Source organism: Ambystoma mexicanum, chromosome 8, assembly GCF_040938575.1.
Source record: "Ambystoma mexicanum isolate Mex_15411 chromosome 8, UKY_AmexF1_1, whole genome shotgun sequence".
NCBI lineage: Eukaryota > Metazoa > Chordata > Amphibia > Caudata > Ambystomatidae > Ambystoma > Ambystoma mexicanum.
In genome coordinates, this window is record NC_090929.1 from 271300319 (window position 1) to 271320965 (window position 20647).

The window sequence follows — 20647 nt, forward strand, 5'->3', positions numbered from 1 at the left end:
TGTCCAGTGCATACTTGAAACTCAACCCCTCTAAGACCAAATTCCTACTCCTCCCTAATAACACAGAACACCCAGACCTACAAACCTGGCCATCAACCATGAACTTTGATGGCTTCAAACCTGAGCTCACCTCCTCTGCCAATTCCCTCAGGTTCCACATCGACAAACACCTCTCCTTCAAGACACACATAAATAAGAAAACTCAGGCATCTTGGTATCAGCTGTCCCTCCAGCGAAAAGTCAAGCCCTTCCTCTCCAGACAACTTTAGATCCACCGTACAAGCACTGGTTGTATCCCGCCTGGATGAGGGAAATGCACTCCTCAAAGGCCTCCTGTCGTCCTCCATTGTGCCTCTGAGAAGTGTCCTACATGCGGCTGCATCGCCTCATCAAGGGTCTATGCAGATACATAAACATCACCCAGCCCTCATCGACCTTCACTGGCTCCCACGCATGCACAAATCACCTTCAAGTCTTGCTGCATCATCTATAAAGCAGTCACCCTCAAGTCACCCTGCTACCTTGCAGAGAAACTCAGCATCTCCAGCGAACAGCGCACCACCAGAAGCCAACACATGCAGACTTGAAATCCACCACTACAAAAAGGAAAGGGTCTGAAAACAAGCCTTCTCTGCCTATGCCCCAAGACTATGGAACCTCCACCCTGTCAGCATCAGACTCACCCCATGCTCCTACAATGCAGAAAAGAACTCAAGACCCACCTCAAGCAATCTCTTTGCCTCAACACCTGGGCCATCTCATCGCTCCTCGCACCACCTGACTCACTAGACGCCACCCGCCCATCTCATTCCCCTACCCAGTACAGCTGTCACCCTCCTCTGTCCCCATCTGTATCCCATCCCTGGTGTATATCTGTTCTGTTGTTACCTCTGTAAAGTGCTCCATTATGTATCAGTATTGTTGTATACCTGTGTAAAGCGCTCTGTTGCTTATGAAAGCCAGGTCTGCCCTCAATAAATACCATAATTTTTTTTTTTTTTTTTTAAGTGCTGGGGTTAGCATGTGCGTAAATTCAATACCTTTGTGCAGTAATCACATTCCAAATAGCTGACTATTTTTTATATTGGCTCCGCTTATATCTTATAACAAAAATGCTTCCACCCAATACAATTTTCACAGACTTGGTCATTCAGTAGTGCTGAGAATGCATCACATCAACAGCAGTCAACTTTCAGCTGAGATATCATGTCTTAGACCTTAAACACTTTCATGTGCAATGTATTGTATTCAAACGATGTCGACACCGGTGTGTTTTGGCCTTCTTCAACAACGTGCACTCTCAACCTGGAGAACCCCCACAATTCTTCTGTAGGCCTTCATCAGGACCACAACATGTTCAACCGCTACATTAATTCAAACATTCCTTTCCAAAAAATGTCTTGCCATGAAGAACTGCACTCAGGACATCTAAATGCCATCCTACTTTGAAATTAATTCTGTTCAATAATCCTCACTGTTTGACAGTAGCCCCTATTCAACCAGATTAGATACAGGAAGCACTACCACCAATGCCTAAAATCTGCAGTTGATGAAGTAGCACTTCTCAAAGCCAAAGTGCCCAAAGCCAAACGCAGCACCCCCTGGTTTAACAACGAGCTCATAGAACTCAGAAGAGAAAAAAGAGCTTTAGAACATCTAACTAGAAAAAATAACTCACCTGACCTACAAACCAAACTACAAAAACTAGCTAAAGCCTACAAACTTAGTGTACTCACCCACAAAGCTGAATCACTCAATGACCGCATATCAGCCGCAGCCTACAACTCCAAAGAATTATTTACTATTATCAGAGAACTAGAAGCACCCATCCTCCCCACCAACCCCATAGCTCTGAGCAAAGCCTGGTGCACCACCATTCAGGATGCCCTATCCTCAAAGTGACCACACTCCAAAACAAAATAGCCTCACAAAAAAACATACCTGCCCTGACGTACCGGAATTCCACTTTACACAAGTCACCACGGAGCAAGTCCTCAAAACAATAGCGTCCCTCAAGCCCTCAAACTGCAAAGGTGACAGCACCCCAGCCAGCTAAAGTAGTCAAAGACTGTGCCACCATACTAGCTCCCACCATCACCAATTTCGCAAATGAATCCTTCATTTCCAGTGAAATACCATTCTCCATTAAGGCAGCCTGGGTCACACCATTACTCAAAAAACCTTTGCTGGACCCTGCAGTCCCTACCAACTACAGGCCAATAACAACAGTACCATTCCTCCTAAAAATAATCGACAAAATAGCCTATACCCAAGTACAACACCAACTTGAACAGAATCACCTACTAGGGGAAAGACAATTAGGTTTCTACCCCAACCACAGTACAAAGACTGCCCTACTAGACCCAGGTGGATGCCATCAGGGACTCCGGCAAACTATGTATCCTCCTACTCCTAGACCTGTCAGCGGCTTTTGACTTGGTCGACCATGACAAACTTTGCCAACCCCTATCCGCTAACTTCCACTTCCTACATAAGGCCACCACTTGGATAAAATCCTTCCTCTCTGACCCCACCTCAAGAGTTTCTATAGGAGAAGTTGCAGCAGATCCCATCCCAGTACCACTAGGTGTACCACAAGGATCATGCCTCTCCCCCACCCTCTACAATGCCTATACTAAGTTACTCTTCGCAGCACTAGATGCCATGGGAGTAATCTACACAAAATTTGCTGACAACACACAGATCCTCATTCCCATCACAGGTAACTTGGACCAAGACACGGTCACCATTAACACAATTTACTCACACATACAAAACTGGATGGCCTATAACAGTCTCTGTATTAATGGTGACAAAACTGAGATTCTCATAGTCGGCTCCCCAAACAAACTCAGCAAACTCCACTCAGACTACACCACCATAATTACCGATTGCACACACATTAACATCTCCCATAAAGTCAAAACACTGGGAGTGTACCTTGACTTGAACCTCACCATGAGCAATCACATCAGCGCCCTCGCTTCCTCAACAGCCTACACCGCCAAACTCATCACACTTAGCAGGCCTCTCCTATCATCTGACAACTGCTTGACACTTGCTAGAGCCCTCATCTTAACAAAAATTGACTATTGTAACATCTTACTGTTAGGTACGTCCAAAAAAAAACCTAACTAAACTCCAACTCCTACAAAACAAAGCCCTCAGAGCAGCCTTTGGCATTAAGAGAAGAGAACACATCTCACAGCACAGAAGAGATGCACATTGGCTCCAACTACAGGCCAGAATCCGCCATAAAACACTTAGCATCACGCACAAATGCCTATCCGACACTGACCCTACCTACCTCAACAACTGCATTACACGCAAAGCCACACCGAGATCTCTCAGATCCAATGCAAACATCCAACTGCACATTCCCCGCTTCACCACCACTAGAGCAGGTAATGCTAGCTTTACCATTGCAGCCCCCGTCTCTGGAACTCTCTTCCACCCCATCTAGCCAACGAAACCTTGCTACCTAAATTAAAAAAAAACTACTCAAAACCTGGTTGTTCAACAAGTACTAATACTCTTTCAAACTCTCTTCACCCCTAGATGGTAAATCCCAAACAACACTAGATCATTGCTATGTCATATGATAGACTATTTTTATTTATGCCTGTTATACTGCGGTAACCTAAAATGTATGTAACCCGGACTTGATAACTAAGATATGTATTCTGCTGAAATCTAAGATGTATGTAGCCCGGATTTTGCTAACGAAGATATATGTAAATACGCCCTGATACCCAAGGGTTTGGGCATACATCCAAATGCAATAAATAAATAAATACATTCTCTGCCCGTATGTCATCTTCTTTTGGTGGTTTGCCTTCACAAATGTTGAGTAATATTTAGCATGCATTGTATAAGTAATACAGCGCAGATGTTTCAGCTGGATATGTGCATGCAACAAACACAAATGTTTAGCTCACTCGTATGAGAGATCAGGGGAGAATGTATACACCTTTTTGAGAATTCTAACACCATTTGTGAAGGCAAACCACCAAAAGAAGGTGCCATCCTACTTTGAAATTAATTCTGTTCACTAATCTTCACTGTTTCACAGTAGCCCATATTCAACCAGATTGTATAATAGGAATTCGGCATCTTCTTTTGGTGGTTTGCCTTCCATCAAAATCTTCCATCAGTTTTGAAGACATAGACGGCAAGCAATCTGTAGGCTTGTATACTCAATGGAAGGTTTTGTGGAACGGCTTAGTACACACAATGTTATTTTGGCACTAAGGGAGTTGTGTTTGGTTTTATTTCAGGTCACTTTACATAGTGGCATGATTGAGTAATGATTGAGTAATGTCGTTCTAACAAAGAAACAGGTTAGTGGTACTAAAGTTTTAGAATTAGCAGATGTATTTGTCAGTCAACTAGTTAAATAGTCATTGTTCTCTGTTTACCACTATAGGAAGTCAGTATTTAGTTACCTAAAAAAGAGTTACACTCCAAAACCTGTCGTGAACTCAAGAGACGCAAAGGAAGAGTCAATACATACATGGCTATTATCTTCAGTTGAACTATGAAGACTGCCGATGTTGCCAAAAATTGGCCCCTCTGAGCTGCTAAAAGTAATTTCATTGTCCAAATGTTGGATGCGACAAATTATTTTTGTAAAAATAAATTCATTGTTATTGTGAACATATTACATTTATTTGCTGAGTACAACTCACCAAAGGCATTTTGATTTGGAATCCATTACAGTAAATACTGTATATGTTTCACGTGTAACCTACAAGAGTGCCTAGGCATCTCCTCGTTGTTCAATGAGCTCTGTTGTTGTGGGAAATGCTGCAGGACTTGACCCAGATGTGGCTGTCTGGACCACTAAGCTTTCCGGTATAGCTTGTGACGTAAGAAATAGGGGGTCCAAAGGGGCTGTCCTCAGTTTCTGTGCACTGTTGGGACGGATACAGTCCTGCCCCATGTCCCCATCAAATTTCAGTCAAAGCCTTAATGAAGAACCTTAAGTTTAAAATTGCCAGTATTGTCATAAGCTATCACTCCCTTAGATGTGACAACCAGACCAAGGGTGTCCACAGCAATCTGGGCCTAGGGCTGAGATGGCAGTGGTTCCTATCTCTGGATGCAAAGAGGTGTCAAGGCTGCTTGCCTCACAGGGATCATAAGAAAGTTAAAAGAGCAATTGCTCTGATTGTCTTTCGATTTCGAACTCCTCAGAGAGAGCAGAGTTCCCTATATGAACTGCTAGTGTGGTTCCAATAAGTGATATTTTCCTCATTCCCAGGTTACTCCACTCCACTGCCTCTTGAAATATGTTCCCAAATGTCTTTAACAATGTGGGCCTGTCAAGGTCCTACGATGGGACTCCTCTTTGAAGAACTACTCCCATGGAGCGGAAGACACTGGTATGTAGAGTCACAAAGATGCTGGTTTGCTCAGTGTTCACTTCGAATGTGCTGATGAGGGTGGTAACAAATGCTTCAGTACCAAGGCCAAAAGAACAAGCCCTCTTGGATTGGAGACAGGATCTGAGCCTTGTAGTGTGTGGATTCAGTGCTTTCCATGTCCAGATTTGTCTTTGGATGGAGCAGCAGAACTTCTGAGAGGTTTCACCAACATTGAGGCTTGATCAAAAACTTTGATCATGGCATACCTGAATTGCTCACACACTTCTGGGGTAGAAGATGATGTGGTGAAAGAAAGTCAGGGCCCACTAAGAGGTAGGATGTGGACCATATGGTCCTTTGACATTAACCTGTGCCCTGACCTATGGTAATGCTTCCTGGATGGAGTGGGTACTGAAAGAAGTGGATACACTATGAACATGCTGGTGTCTTTTTTCTTCCCCTCTACTGATCTCAAGGAGTTCTACCGAAGTGTTGTCTCTGTGGCTGAATTAGAGGGAAGGGGACAATTTGAAGAAGACTGCTCTGGTGTGCTTTTCCTACTCACTTCTGTCAGCAGCTGGCCCACCCACTCCCCGATTCATTGAGCAGCATGAACTGCAGTCCTCTGTGTCATAGAGTCTGCAGAGACACCAGACAAACGTGAGGTGTAGATATGACATGCATATCATTCTCACATAGTTGTGTTTAAATCCCATTTTGGAGAACAAATGTCAACACAGCAACTGAATAGAAAAAGCATTTCTGCACGTGGCCATGAAAATATGGAACTGAAGAAGATGGTATCGGCAGCTCCAAGTCATCTATGGATGATTTCATTTAGGATGCAAACGGTGCCAAGGATCCGCGATGAAGATGACTTGGGGCCACTCAGTGTTGCTTGGTGGGCAAATTAAATTAAACTGAAGGCTTGGTGAAAAACAATGTCGTCCAGGCTGCAACTGCGGGACATTTCAAAGCATCCATTTACCAACCAAACTGGCAGTCTAAGCCAAACATATGGAGAGGTGGCAGTCCAAGCCTTTCTAGACCGCCAGAGCTGTTAATCCCCTATCCAATCAGGCTTCTTCCCAAAACACGGAAAAGAATCTGTCCTCCTTGGTTTCCGGTAAAAGTCCTTTGAATGGTAGATGATGGAGGAGGAATTCTGTTTGTTATGCTAATTTTATTGCCCACTTTTGATACCATTGACCACACAATCCTTCTCCTTCACCTGGTATCAGTGTGGCATGCTTAGCTGCAGACCAATAGATGGTTCTCATCCTATCTGGAACATTTTTCCAGTATGTTAAAATGGTGACTTTACACTTCTCGTCAGTCCCGTTAATCTGTGGAGTGCCCCAAGGATCCACCTCTCTCGGGTTCTGCCTAATGTGGACTTGCATCTGTTATATAACATATTAAAAAACCTTGGTTATGCAGATGACATTCAGGCATAGTTTAAGCTCTCCGTGCAGGGAGACAACTGCCAAACCCTCCATGGCTGCTTCTTTAGAGTGCAGGACTTGAAGAAGAACAATTACCTTTAACTAAACGAAAACAACACTGATGCCATAATATCCAGGACTCAGAACAGATCAGCCTTCAGGAGATTTTCCCCCACCCCTCTGTTTGGGCCATAGCCGCCCCCTTTTACTAAAGGAAAAAGCGCAGTGTCTCTTTTTAAGGAATTTAGGTGTTGATTGTAAGAGGATTCAATTCAACACTACAGCTAAGTCAATGCCTAGTCTGGGATACTGAATGGAAACCCTTATTGATATATCTTTATCTCCAGTTCATGCGTTCTGGATGACTACCCCTATATAACACCCCTCTCTTGGAATCCCCCTGACCCCACTGAGCCAAGAAGTAGTTCTGTTTTGCAGGTTTAAAGGTTTATTTGATAATTTAAACAATATATATATATCACGCTTTATAATAAATTAATAATTGAATATCACACTGAATCTGAGCAGTAATCAATAATGGATAGTCTGGCACTAGCACACTTGTGAATAGGAACAGAAGAATAAGGTGGTAGAGAATGCTTTATATAAGTTCAGATGGATGTAATGTTGAATGAAATGCAATACAGCAAATACTCAATATGATTTCAACAAAACAATGTAATCACTTTTCTCTGGCAATCCCCTCCCCCCTTTTCTGCAATGCAAGGAAATGGAAGGAAAGCACACAGTTCTCAGAAATGCAATCAAATGTAATTCAGTTCACCCCAGCAAGCTTAGACCACAGAAGTTGGAACACAAGCCCAAAATGCTTTTACATGTGCTGGCAATGAAGTGAAAAATATGCTAAAATGCTTTTAATTCCCTCTTGAGGTTCAGGGTGAGTGGTATCAAGTTAATATTAGTCCAGGCTCACTCTAGCAATGATTCAGGGATGGTTCTTAAGAGGCAAACGAAATTTTAGCAAGGAAAGCAAGAACTGCTGTTTTCACACGTGGAGAAATTTGCAAATCGCGGTAAAATTCGTGAATGCGTTTTTCGCGATTGCGGCAAAGGTATAGGGAATTGGAAGGCGGTTCTAGGTTCGTTGAAAAGCCAAGATTCTAAGCTTTCAGAGGAAGATTACTGCAAGTCTCTAAGACAAACGGTCACGGAGATATGAGCGATATGGTAAAGGTCGTTTTTCAGATTTGAAATTTTAAAGTTCAAAAAGACAATTTGACAGCTAGCAAATGACAGGTGACAGTTTTGCAAAATGACAGGTGACAGTTAGGAGGCAGTTCTACTTAGATTAAAATAGATTGAATTATATTATTTTAACTAAGAGATTGGTTCTGCACAGTCTGCTAGGTACTCACAATATGTTTTTGAAATAAATGGGCCTCGCCACGGATCTGGTCAGGTTTTCTTCACTCGCCACGGACGGTCTCTGCACTTCACAGTGATCTGGGTCAGCTCTCTGGTTCTGCTAACAGTGGTCTGGGTCAGCTCTGCTCTCTCTGGGTACAGCACTGCTTCTGGATCTTTCTGCACAGCTTTCTCTGGAGATTGATGGATTTGAAGTCTGGATCTCTGGATGTGGTATGGTCCGGCAGCATGCTCCGCAGCAAATTGAATTGAATGTCCCTATCTGTCCTGACTGTCTGCTTTTATGTGTTTTGAAAATGGGTGTGTGTGCAGCATCACTAGGCTCTACCCCTCTCCACTTGTCATTGGCCACTTCATCCTCTTCCCCTTGATTGGGGGAATGAAATGAAGTGTCATCATGATGAGGTCTGTTTATGGTACAGAGAACCCACCCCTGTAAAATTACACACAATCTATATTTTGACCCAAAAGACATATTTGCACAGGTACACATTTGTTTAAAATTACATGCACCCATCACATATCACAGGAGGTATACCCTGTCCAAATCTGCTCTTCCTGGGAGCTTGCATTCAGAAATTGCAACATTTGCACTTTTTAACTGGTTTCGTAATATCGGACATTACCCCAAATTTATACACATGTGTGCAAGGAGTATGGACATTACTTGATGAAGTGTCAGATTTTTAACATGCATACATTTTAAGTAATACCCTTTTAACTGCTAGCTTGCCCCCAGATCATACCACCGGTTCTAAAAACCTCTTAAAATGTGGGCAGAAAAATCACAAGAATTACGGTATCATTTAAATAATTTTCACAAGTCCGTACTATGAGTTATTCATCTTTTTCTAAAACCATATTCTGGCTACAGGGGTGTGGTTTCCCCCCAGCACAAGGTTGAATTTCTGGTTTTTCAAGTTCTGCCAAGCCAGCTTGCTCTCACAGGCAGTGCTCCTCCCCTTTCCTTCCAGGAGGAAGCCACTTTTACGGCCTCATAATAAAACATTTGCCTGAGTCAGGACAGGGCTTTGTTCAATTTCCTGCAGAGCCCAGGTAATTCAATCAGAGAAGTTTCATATCCCTTTTGGTGGGAGCAGCAAAAGGGCAGCTAGGCCTGGGAACACAGCTGTTGTGCAAGTCTCATCTCCTGTCGGGGGTAGCTGGTGGGCAGAATTCAGTTCCTTAAGCCAGGCCCCAGCTAATGTCACTTTTAGTTACCCAGTTTTCTGCATTCAAATAAAATTAACCATTTTTACATATGCAGCTAGAATGCTGATTCTAAGTTTAAAACTATGACATTAAAACAATTGCAACCTATGTGACACTCAAAAGTAGGTCACTCATTTCTTTTAAACATTTAGATTTTTTAGTGTCTTTCAGTCCAAATTTACTTAAACTGCTGAAATCCACAGCTCAGCCAGTCTTGTTATAAACCTTCAAGTCACTTCAGAATATAACTTTAGATTGTATCCACCTCTCAGTAAGTCTTTCTTTGGCCTGCTTTGGGTTCATTTATTCAGTTTTACACAAAAAGAAAAAAAATCTGGTGTTGTTTTAAAACGCCGGCTTTCTGATAGTGGTGAGTACTGGTAATGCACCCATTTTTGGGATTTAAGAAAATGAATTCCCCACAATTCTAGGTTGCTTTTGGCAATCAGCATTGCCATTCCCAATGGTTTCAGACTACTGTGTGGGTAGTCCAATGGTGGTTTTAGGCAGTGCCCTTCTGTGCCCATAACATCGGCAAAAATGAGTGGCAGCCTATTCTTCATGCATTTCCCTGTGCATTTTCTGGGAAGCTCTGGCCGTCATGATGTTTTCAATGCCAGTACTGCACAGTTTTTGAGGTAGGGCTCGGATGCATGGGTAAGAACATCCCACATGATACCACAAATCAGTGCAGTAGTAACTGTATTTGAGGGTAAAAAAATGAGGAAAATTACGCTTTTACTCTCCCCAAATCACAGAGCACTAGCAGTGGGGGGTCACCATTTACACACACCTCGACTACGCTATGCTATGGAGGTTGACCCAGTTTCTTAAATGGTAAAGTAGGTTAGTATGCAAAATGAAAAACAGAGGCTGCATACATTTGCTTCCAGTGGAGAAGCAGCTTTTACTCACAATTGTCTGCCTGGCGTTTAGGTGCCAGATTAGCGTCGCTGAACTATGTTTAATAGAACAAATAAATAAACATACCCCTAACTGCCAACTTCATAGCAAAAATCAGTTCCTCTGAAACGCCACAAATTTAATCAGGCCTCTAGGGGCAAAAGTCAAGGTATGCAATTTTAGGATGCATCTTTTCTAAGCGACACTCTTCTTCTTCAAATTATCGAATGCGTGGGCGAACCCACTAAGCGACACTCATTATCACTGCCAGGAGAAAGAGACCATTAGGAGAAGTATGTGTTGCATAAATGCCGTCCCTCGCTCACTCTAGTCTAATCCACTGATTTTATGTTAGTCATGCGAGGTGCGTGTGTGTGTGTGTGTGTAAATAAGTTAAAGAGACAAGGATGGCAGCTCCGAATAAAAAAAAAAACACAGGAAGAAAACCTGATTGAGTTTTCTCTCCAAACAATTGGCTTAGGATGCCTCACAACCCATTTCCTCTATTGCCAGTACTGTCTTGAGAAGATTAAGTGGTTTTTAATGAAGGAAACTCTTGAAGTAAGCACAACATTAGGGGCTTTGATGGGATACGTATCTCAACCTGGGTAGAGCAGCTGCAGGAGTCATTTCACATGAATGCAAGGACTCAGAGTAGCAGGTAGAGTTTGTGATGCTCGGAAAAAATGGGTTCTACCTTATAGGGGTATCACAGTTTCGTGATAAAAGTGAAAGATTTTAGAGCCCTACTCCTAACCTCTTGTCAGGGCTGTATCACAGAGGTCCCTGAAATATGTGCCTGACCCTCTGTGCTTAACAGTGGTGTTACAAAACTGACCTTTACTCTTAGAGGATCCATCCAGTACTGGAGGTCTCGTTCTGTCATATTTAATGGCAGCGTCACAGAGTCCTTGCTGGAAACAACGCAGGAAAGTGCACACTCAGATCCTATATAATACACAGGGGAGAAGCAAAGAGACCACTGTTAATACACGAGGCTGCAAAGTGAATCAAATACAATGTCAGTGGCGCATACACATCTATTGAAAATATCTCGACCCAGGGATGTGAACTAGCTCTAGATAGAAACGTTGAGCAATATCTACAGCCTTATTACACACATTACCATACTCTGACATCTGTGGTTTTATAAGCCAAAGAGCACTTCTACATGCATATGTATTTAGCAAGGAAATAAATATAGTACAATAGGTGAGAGGCAAATGGCTGCCGTGAGTCCTAGTGAAAAGTAAAACTATGACATTTTATAGGTAAGGCTCAATGGAATCCACCTAGCACCCCCACTGAATGGGCTGACACAATGGAGTTTTTGGGAAGGGCATTCACCCTCCACAACTCTTGCCTTGTCAAGGGAGATCTCTTCTGCATCTGGCGTGCTTCCAACAAAAAGGCCTGCATGGCACCTTCTCTCCAATCGGATTGGGCAGAAGGTTCCATCCTCTTGGATTGGATAGAACATATTGTGCTGTTTCTACTGGCCAGGAATCCCCACTCCTGCTTTTCTAGCAGCCAGAGTGGCTTAATATTCTAGCCACTCTGAATCACCCAAAGAAAGGGAAACTTTGACCAATGCATTAAGTACTCGTTTTGCACTCACATTGCGTTCATTGAGTTCAGGTGGGTGCAGCAAAATCCATGCGAGTGCCACACCATTCCACCAGTGGGCAGTATGGGTCAATCATCTGAGCCTACAGGTGAACCTAGAGAACCATTGTATGTATAGGAATTATGAAGCGCAAACCTAGCTGAGAAGCCACAGAATACTGTAAACAAGGGGAGAACCCAGGGGGTTACAAGCAGAGTGTGGGGGTAGCAAAGGAGCTGGATAGGTAGGAGGAGCGGTGTGATCCTCAGAGAGGGAGACGTTGGGTTGAGTGGAGTGATCAGCTTTTGATAAGATGGTCTTTGAAGTGTAGGAACGTCAGGTCGTTCCTGAAGTATAAGATGGAATTACTCATCTATGATAGTCTATCTCCAGGACAGCTGTGCTTCTGGAATTCATTTGCCACCAGGGGGAACAGCACGGCTCTGCATTGGCTCGACTCAATGCCTCTACGCACCTAACACATGATGTCAGGACAAGCTTATATCATGGCTTTGCATCCCACGACCTCAGGTCCACCTTTCTCCCTAGCACTCAACCAGTGAGAGACTGCAGAACTGATGAGGTGCACAAGCTATCTTCCAAAAGGTGCACATTAGGAGGGTGATGGGGAATCAACGGGAGGAACATCCATCAGCAAAAACAGTATCGAGAGGTAAGCAATTTTATCTTCTAGTGGATTCCTTCCTCCCATGGATTCCTCATCTCTGATAGCCTACCATAGCTTCTCTGCCATCCCTGACAAGGGTGTTAAAACTATGAATCATATTTACTCCCAGGAGATTCTCAGCCGCCTGTGACAACACAATGGGCAAAAGACAATTTGACCTGAGCATAGGATGCATTCACCAGCTGCAGTGTGAGGCTGCCCAAGGCGATTATACCTCACGCTCCCAGGAATCCAAACTCTTGCTCTCGCCGGCAGGGGGCAAAGAGGGGACAGGTGTGGTTTTCAGGTCAGCTGTAGTGGCCTGCACTACCAAGCCCTCAGAAGGGAGATGGGAGGAGAGCAATGCTGGTTCAAAAAGTCCCGGTAAATGTTTCCTAGCCAGGTCTCTGTCAACTGCAGAGACCGAGGCTGGCTTCTTCCAAGCCCCCAACACAGATACTTTAACTGCTGAGTTAAAGTGCAGGACAGTTTGTCTTGGGGCCCCTCATTCAGGATGCCATGAGCTACAATTGAGCCTTGGGACGGTTTGGGCTTGCAGACACAGTGTTGCCACAACCTTCCCAATGATCTTTTGAAAGGATGCCTCAGGCTTTCCCTGAGTCAGCACCTGGAAGGATGCACAACTCTGGGGAGCTATTGAGGGCTTATGCAAATTAGAGGCTAGATTTCCCTGATCTTCTCCTTCCTGGAGTCAACTGGTTTTAACCCAAAAGGAATGGGGTCACCCACTTTGTCAAAGACTTCAGCCATCCTTGAGTTGAACAATAACAATTGGCTGGGTCTTGGATATCAGCACTCTTCCCAAATTGTATCTAGTGATCCAATGTAGTAAGTTCATTAGTCCATCAGGCAAAATATGCACAATTTTTAGATTGTTTGATTGTCCCAAAATAAGTTTCTTCAGCCGACACGTGTTTCAACCCTCTGGGTCATCCTGAAGACTGACATTGAACACATATTTAACATATTCCAATCAAAACAAAAATACAAATGTTATCACAACAAATATGAAAACAAAAACAGTCAAAATTAGTTTACAATTCGCAAACAAATGTTGAGCGACATATTTAAGTCGCAAAAATCAATTATTATCATAATAAATACATACCCATTGGAAGGTGTTCCAAGAGAGGTATTGCAGGAGCTTGGCTATTTCGCTCAACATTTGTTTGCGAATTGTAACCTAATTTTGACTGTTTTTATATTTGTTGTGGTAACATTTGTATTTTTGTTTTGATTGGAATATGTTAAATATGTGTTCAATGTCAGCCTTGAGGACGACCCAGACGACCATAATGGATGGTGGATTCAAGGGAGCTATGAGCGTAGGCATGATCAGACCTTTTGTAAAGGCTTGCTTCTTTTCAGGACAAAGGAAGTCTGGAATTTGCCAATTTCCCTCCACGGATTTTGATTAGTGGAAACCAGAAGTGCATCAGTGTTGGCGTGCCTGAAGTGCAAGGAGGCTCTGGCATAGACCTTGGGGCCATAAGCCACAAGACGTTTGTTGTTCTTGCCCAGTAAGGCCAGTGAGGCACTGCTGGAGGTAGAAGGCGTGGCATAGGGTAATGCCAAGGCTATCACAGTCGAGTAAGATTGGGGGTGTGTGGAGAGGCATGTTTTGTTAAAAGCAAGGGCTCTGTAGCGGGCCTCAAGACTCCTCTTAGTGGCTTGCACACAATGGGGTTTTCTTTCAAATCTTGCAGGCCTCAGCCAAAACGTCCTGTTTGATGTGTACTTTGGATCTACAAGAGGACCTAAGAGCCAGTACATCAGATAGGACTACTTACTCTTGTTGAGCATCTTCTGAACTATGAGGCATTATGAAAGCATGAACATCCTGTCGAAGAAGGCATTAGCCGAGTGTGAGATGTCCTCTGTCTCACTGCATGAATCCCTATCCACCAGGTCTACTACTGTTGGGAGACTGAAGTTGCAGATGGTTGCTGCTCAGGCAGTAGAATCTCTGGAATAGGCAGCAGATCTTGCCAGAGCTGTGGTGGCTGCCAGTGGTGCAGGAGGTGGGATCCTCGATGAAGTATACTGAACCCAGTACAGCAGTCAATTTCAAGGCAACCAAATCCATGAAGTGGGTGCTGATGATGAAGTTGAATAAGAGGGGGTGCCAGTCGCTAGACTGCCAATCCGAACGAGGAACAAATGATCATTGAGGTAATGTTGAGTGACCAGAAATTCATTGACTCTGGGTGTAGATATCACCTCAAGCTCCCCCAGTGATGAAATGGGCTGTGATCCTGGGTTGTTGTCACGAGGATCCGGACCAGTTGGGGGCATCACCTTGGGAATTTTGCAGGAGATCTCTTGTGACACTTAGAATGCTCCTTAAGCACTATCTTCTTTTGGTTAGCCACGTTGCGATCTCTGTGGCCTGCATTGTTGAGGATATGGGGGCCTTTACATACCAACATGAAGCCCCTAGAGTCAGGCATCAAGAAGTTCTGTAGCAGGTATGATGGAGTCTTGAGTCTTCAGTGCGGACCCAGGAGGCACTGAAATACCCTCAGCAATGATGTTGCTGGTAACTACAGCCACATGGAACTTAATCTGGTGCTAGTCTCTGAAAAGTCGTCAGTCCTAGAGCGGGTGCCAGCTGTTGAACCTCAGGGCCATCCCTGGTCGGTCTTGGAGGATCTGGTGGACCCCCTAGAGGGTGCCCTGTCAAATACAGTGGCTGTGTGGAATGTGCATCATGGGCAGTTCCCTGAAAAGTTGCTTGGACCGGAGGGCTTACAGACAGTTCAAAAGGGAAAGACAATAGTTTATATATAGGTCCTTATGAGCCCTCTGGACTGGGTCCAGGTGTGTACCCTGTCACAGTCACAATAGTGTGCAGATCCATGACTAAAGGGCTAGTACTACTTCATCTTGTCCCCTTTCCTCCAAACACATGATTTGTCTTTTCCAGAAAGAGGAAGGACAAAATTCACAAATCCACATTTTCTGACCCTATTCTGGCAACTTTATATACCAACCGCACTTGTATTTGGCAGACATGGAGAGAAAGCTACAAGTGTGAAAAAAGGGTGTGAAAAACAGAGAAGGTAAAGGAGGTTGACCAGGGATAGTGACAAAAAGGAGCTATGAGGGGTGTGGGGGGAGGGCTTCTTGGCAGAGCGTTCCATTAAGAAAACATATTTTTGGGGAGAAAAGCAAATTCTAACATTTTGCACATTTATTCAGGGAGTCGCAACATTTGGGCTATTTGCACTTCCGAAATACAAAGGTCATCATTTCAAGATGGACTGTCTGGTACAAGAGTACTATACTCTTTAGACATACCCACATGAGAAAGGAGAAGGGAACAAGTAGCACCACCAACATAAGAATGACAGCAGATCTTTATATTTGGTAAATATGTCTGTGAGAAAAGGGTTGTAGGCTTGAGTCCCTAAGTACATAATGCACCATGGGCTTGGGGCTCATTACACTCACTTTAACCTTAACATTTTTATTATATTGAGGCATAAATACTGATTTGTGGACCCACATGGTTTGGATGTAAGGAAAAAATACCTGTGACATCAATCAATCATGTGTTTCAATGCCCAGCTCACAGTGTTTCCAGGCATGCATCTCATGCAAGTATCTGGGCTCAAAACGCTCTGTGCATTTTGCAATGCTGCCTTCACCCAGTCCTTGTGATTGCCTTGTGATTGCATTGCCTTGCTGCAAAGCACTGGTCCAGGTGCCCAGTCTTTTTAGCTCCCCCACGGGATGGGTGGGGCTTGTTAGTTTATTTCCTGCAATATGTTAACACTGGCGGACTATCCTGAGGTGCTCCACTCCGGGCCTAATCCTACCAGCCAGAGGTATCCCATCAGTGTCCTAATCCTGCCACTCCATCCAGGGACTAATACCGTTCCAGGTGCTCAGTTCTAGGTCTAATCCTAGTCTTGTAATGTCTCTGTAGTCTTCTTCATTGCTTTGGACCAAGGTCCAATAAAGTCCTAAAATACTGGCTGAACACTGGCCCTAAACCCAATCCTGAGGATTCTCTGGGGTGCTTAGAGTAAGACCTCCCTAAAGTCCCTTTGTGGTTCCAGTCAGGCGGCAGCTTTAACCTAAGTATCAGTGTCCAGTGCACCAATTATGTTAGTGCCCAGAAACGTGCTCTTCCAGAGAGTCAGAATGATGGGCAAACATAGAAAGCAGGCCACAGACTATAGACGTTGTATGTCCCTATAAGTGGAGGGTCTGAGACCTTCAACCTCTCACAGGGCCTGTTGGGGATCCCTCATTTTTGAGAGGGGTTGTTTATACCTCTCTGTCATGTACTCTGGATTTACCATTCCCTTCAGAACCATTTTAGCTTTGAGGATGGACTGTACGTCAGTCACGGTGCACATGTCTCCATTTCCCTCCTCCACTTATTGTGTTGCTACAGACAGAGCCACACTCTTCGGACCAATGACACACTGCACCCTGTACCCAAACTTCTCCTTAAATATTACTTCCTAAGCAGAAGGTAACCATCAAGACAGGACATGCCCCTCCTTAAGGGGTTTTGCAGGTTTATGACTTCTTCATTCATAAGTGCCTACTTCTCAAGACATTATAATGGAATTTCTTCAGGCTGCTTTGTCCTTGTTTCTATGATGGCGGAGCCCATCAAACCATACACTCTTCCCATAACAGCATTACTACAGGATTCTTTGCCTCCTGTCACTTTGGGTGCTGTGTCAGTAGCTCCAGCTGCCTTACCTCTTCCTCTACCCCTTGACCTGACCCAAGCAGTGGCTTACGAGTCCTCACAGTGAGTTTTACCTCAGCCACCCAAGATAGCTCTTCGGGCAAGAATTCTACATGTCTGTAAGACTCAGATAATTAAGGCGATGAGGATCTTCCCACTTTGGCTTGGAAATAGCAGAACAGAATTCTGGGGGGTCTACAGAATGTCTACAGCTCTGGGTCTCCTAGTTATTTTTACACTAGACAGCTGCTCTTACAGCCGTTTTGACATCTAGAGAGAAAGATTCTCCGAACCCCATTGAGTTGGACATACTTAAAAAGTTCCAACAGCTTTGGGAAAAGCCTCAAGCTGTCACCCAAACAAGCATCTTGAGTCTAAATACAGTCCAATTCTGGAGCAAAAAGTATGCGTTGCATCTCAACCTTCTTTTCAATTGGTTGTGGTAGCCACATCTGTTTCTCAAGGCCAGGCCTCTGAGGTGATTTAGCTGCTCCTATTGGTAAAGAGGAGAAACGTATGGACACACTCGGTAAGAAAACCTACCAAAACAGCTTCTTCCATGTTGTCATGACAACGCAGATGCCGTTCTGGTGGTGCACCTGTCAGTTTTTGGGGGACAAAGGTGAGTTTGTCGCTGATCCGCCTCCTGACAAATACTAACAGTTCCAAGGTGTCCTGGCAGATGCCAAACAGGTGGCACTAAATGGTCGCAGTGGATTATCTCAGACGTCTTCACATCAGGCAAGGACATGTGTCTGGGCGTAGATTTTTGGTGTGAAGTGTGGTTTCACGGTAAAAAGTTATTACTGGAATCCCAGGAGAAAGGTTTTGATCTTCCCTTTGATGGGAAAAGACGTTTGTGGAGAAACTTGCCAAAATAAAGATTGATGGCCAGACCGCTATATTCTTTATCTATATTTCCGAACAGCAAACCAAGAAATTCTCATTGTTCCAAAAAAAAACAATGCAGTCACTAATTTAAAGTCTTTCAAGACTTCCAGGCCAGATTTCAAGTATACATGGATAGAGAGGACAAACCATCATCCTTTAAGTGCAGAAAACATTAAAGAACAAAGGGTTTCTTCACCTCCTTCACTACCTCAGAATTAGAATCAAAATACAAAGCCTGATGGGATTGAGGTATCCTCCGGCTTCTCGTTGGTGAAGGGCAGAAAGCAATGTTCCTAGACACATGGCAATTTATCACAAAGGATTCCGGGCATCTTGTGGTAGTTTTTCCAGGGATATAGTCTTCCTCACCCTTCTTCCAGGTCTTACCGTTTTTCTCAAGAACTGACTGAGAATACATTAAACTAAGTACTCAGATACCAGGGCAGCTAGAAGGAGTATTTCTTCCTCCATATTAAGAATATAAGAAGCACTTATCTGTCTAGATGATGTATTTATAAAGTTGTGAAGGCATATTTAAAGTTTTTGTTGGTTCTTGGCTTTATTTCTCCAGGAGAGAAAGCCTTGAGGACTCCTCACACGATGTGCTGGTTAGAATCTGAAGATGGCCTCCGGGGTGGGGCTTGTCACTCGACGTCACATTGGCCGAGGCACAATACACCCAAAAGGACATAGATGAGCTACTAAAGTGAGATTAAAAACTCTATTATAAGTTATAGTAAAATGTTACTGAGGATTCCCATGCTGTCGGAAGGGAATCTTCAAAGCATGTGAATCCATGAAACATCCAATGCTGGACAAATTCCTCTACCCACTGACAGTATCTAAGCAATTGGTATAGTGTTTGCTAGTAGTCTCTTGACAGGAAAATGATTCCTCTAAAGCGATCATTAGATGATGTGCTGTCTTTCATGTATTACCTTTCTTACCGTAATTGTTTCTTTTAATTTCTGATGGGAATAGTTTCTCTTTGGAGAATCTGGTTATTTAATAACTCTTTGACAGCTTTTGCAGTTTTTTTTAAACAGTTAAATAACCCTATACTTGCTGGGATTTTAATTTGGTTCTCTTTACCAAAAGGGATCTTTGGCCACGGCAGACATCAGACTAACTTCTATGGTTACAGTTACCTTCGTCTACCATGTTCGCGAACTTCAGGTGATTTGTGCTGTGCGCACTTTCCTAATATTTCTGAAAGAAAAGGTCTTCTTGAGAAGGTACCCTTCTTTCCTCCCTGTGGCGTTCACTCAATACCACATCAAAAAGGAAACAAATATTCCTGTGATTGTCCTATGCAAAAAAAATATCAGATTAAGAGAATTTGGTCCATGGTTTGGATGCCAGAAGAGCATTCATGTTTTACTTGGAGAAGACTACAGATTTCAGACCCTCCTCAAAGTTGCTTGTTTTAAGAGTTTGTCTTGAGTTGATCAAGCTTCTAAGGCAACCTTTGGCGGTTGGACTGCCTACTGTACTTTCAAGTGCAGTTTAGGTCAGGGTATTTTACCTCTTAAAAGCTCCTAGCCCATATCTTCAGAAAAAAAGCTACCTCAGTAGCATTTAAAAGACATGTCCCTCTTAATGATATCTTTTAGTGACATTTACAGCACCCCCATGTGCCGGGGCATTGAGGCATTGGATGTCTTAGTAGGCATTCCCTCCCCCCGACAGTTTCGGTCCTGGAACCATCTCACGCAAGGCCGTAGGGGATGCTATGGATAACATGATGACCACTGTCCCCCATGGTGCTCTGCCCTTGATTAAGTGCCTGCCTGCCTATCAACATTGTCAATCCTGTCACTTTGTCAACTATATCTAGTGGGGAAGGAGATGAAGCAGTGTTCCATGGCGGCCTGCCTGGCCTTGATCCCTTTGACTCTTTCAAACTTTGCCCAAGAAGGCAGAACATAGGGCCACATAACAGACTTGAATGCAAGCTTGCCGGGCACATCACTGGGATGTGCAATCTCCCCCTCACCTCGACTCCCCAATTGCTATAGCCATGCCACTGAAAAAGGTGGAGAGGAATGGTTGTGCTGTGACTGAGGGGCATACTGGATGTTCCAAGAGTAACCCCCCCGGCTTGTAATACCCCCCTCCCCCCGGCTTGTAATACCCCCCCATGTCTACCTGCTACCCTAGGTTCATCCACAACACACTCGCCTGACCAAGCCAGTAAGGGGGCAGCTGTGATCAGTGGGTGTCAGTGTATCATGGTTCTAGTAGATCTAGCAGAGTAAAAAAAAGACTTGGCACTCTCCTAGTGCTTTATGGACGGGGAGGAGCTATGGTGGAGACACCTACCAATATGGAGGTGTCACGGGGGCACAACACTGCTGGATGCAAATTCAGACTACACAAATAAGGCTAGATTAGGGTCTACCAGAGAAAATCTAGTGATTGCTAGGCCCAAAAGGTATT

General features: G+C 43.9%; 1 protein-coding gene across 1 annotated transcript in view; it reads right to left on the reverse strand.

Moving 5' to 3' along the window:
* The window catches only part of PAPPA (pappalysin 1), a 2238202-nt gene that overhangs the window by 82626 nt on the left and 2134929 nt on the right, over nt 1–20647 (reverse strand). Inside the window, exon 19 of the mRNA XM_069609668.1 lies at nt 11151–11260. Coding sequence (XP_069465769.1) covers nt 11151–11260 — 110 coding nt within the window. The remainder of the gene's footprint in view (nt 1–11150; nt 11261–20647) is intronic.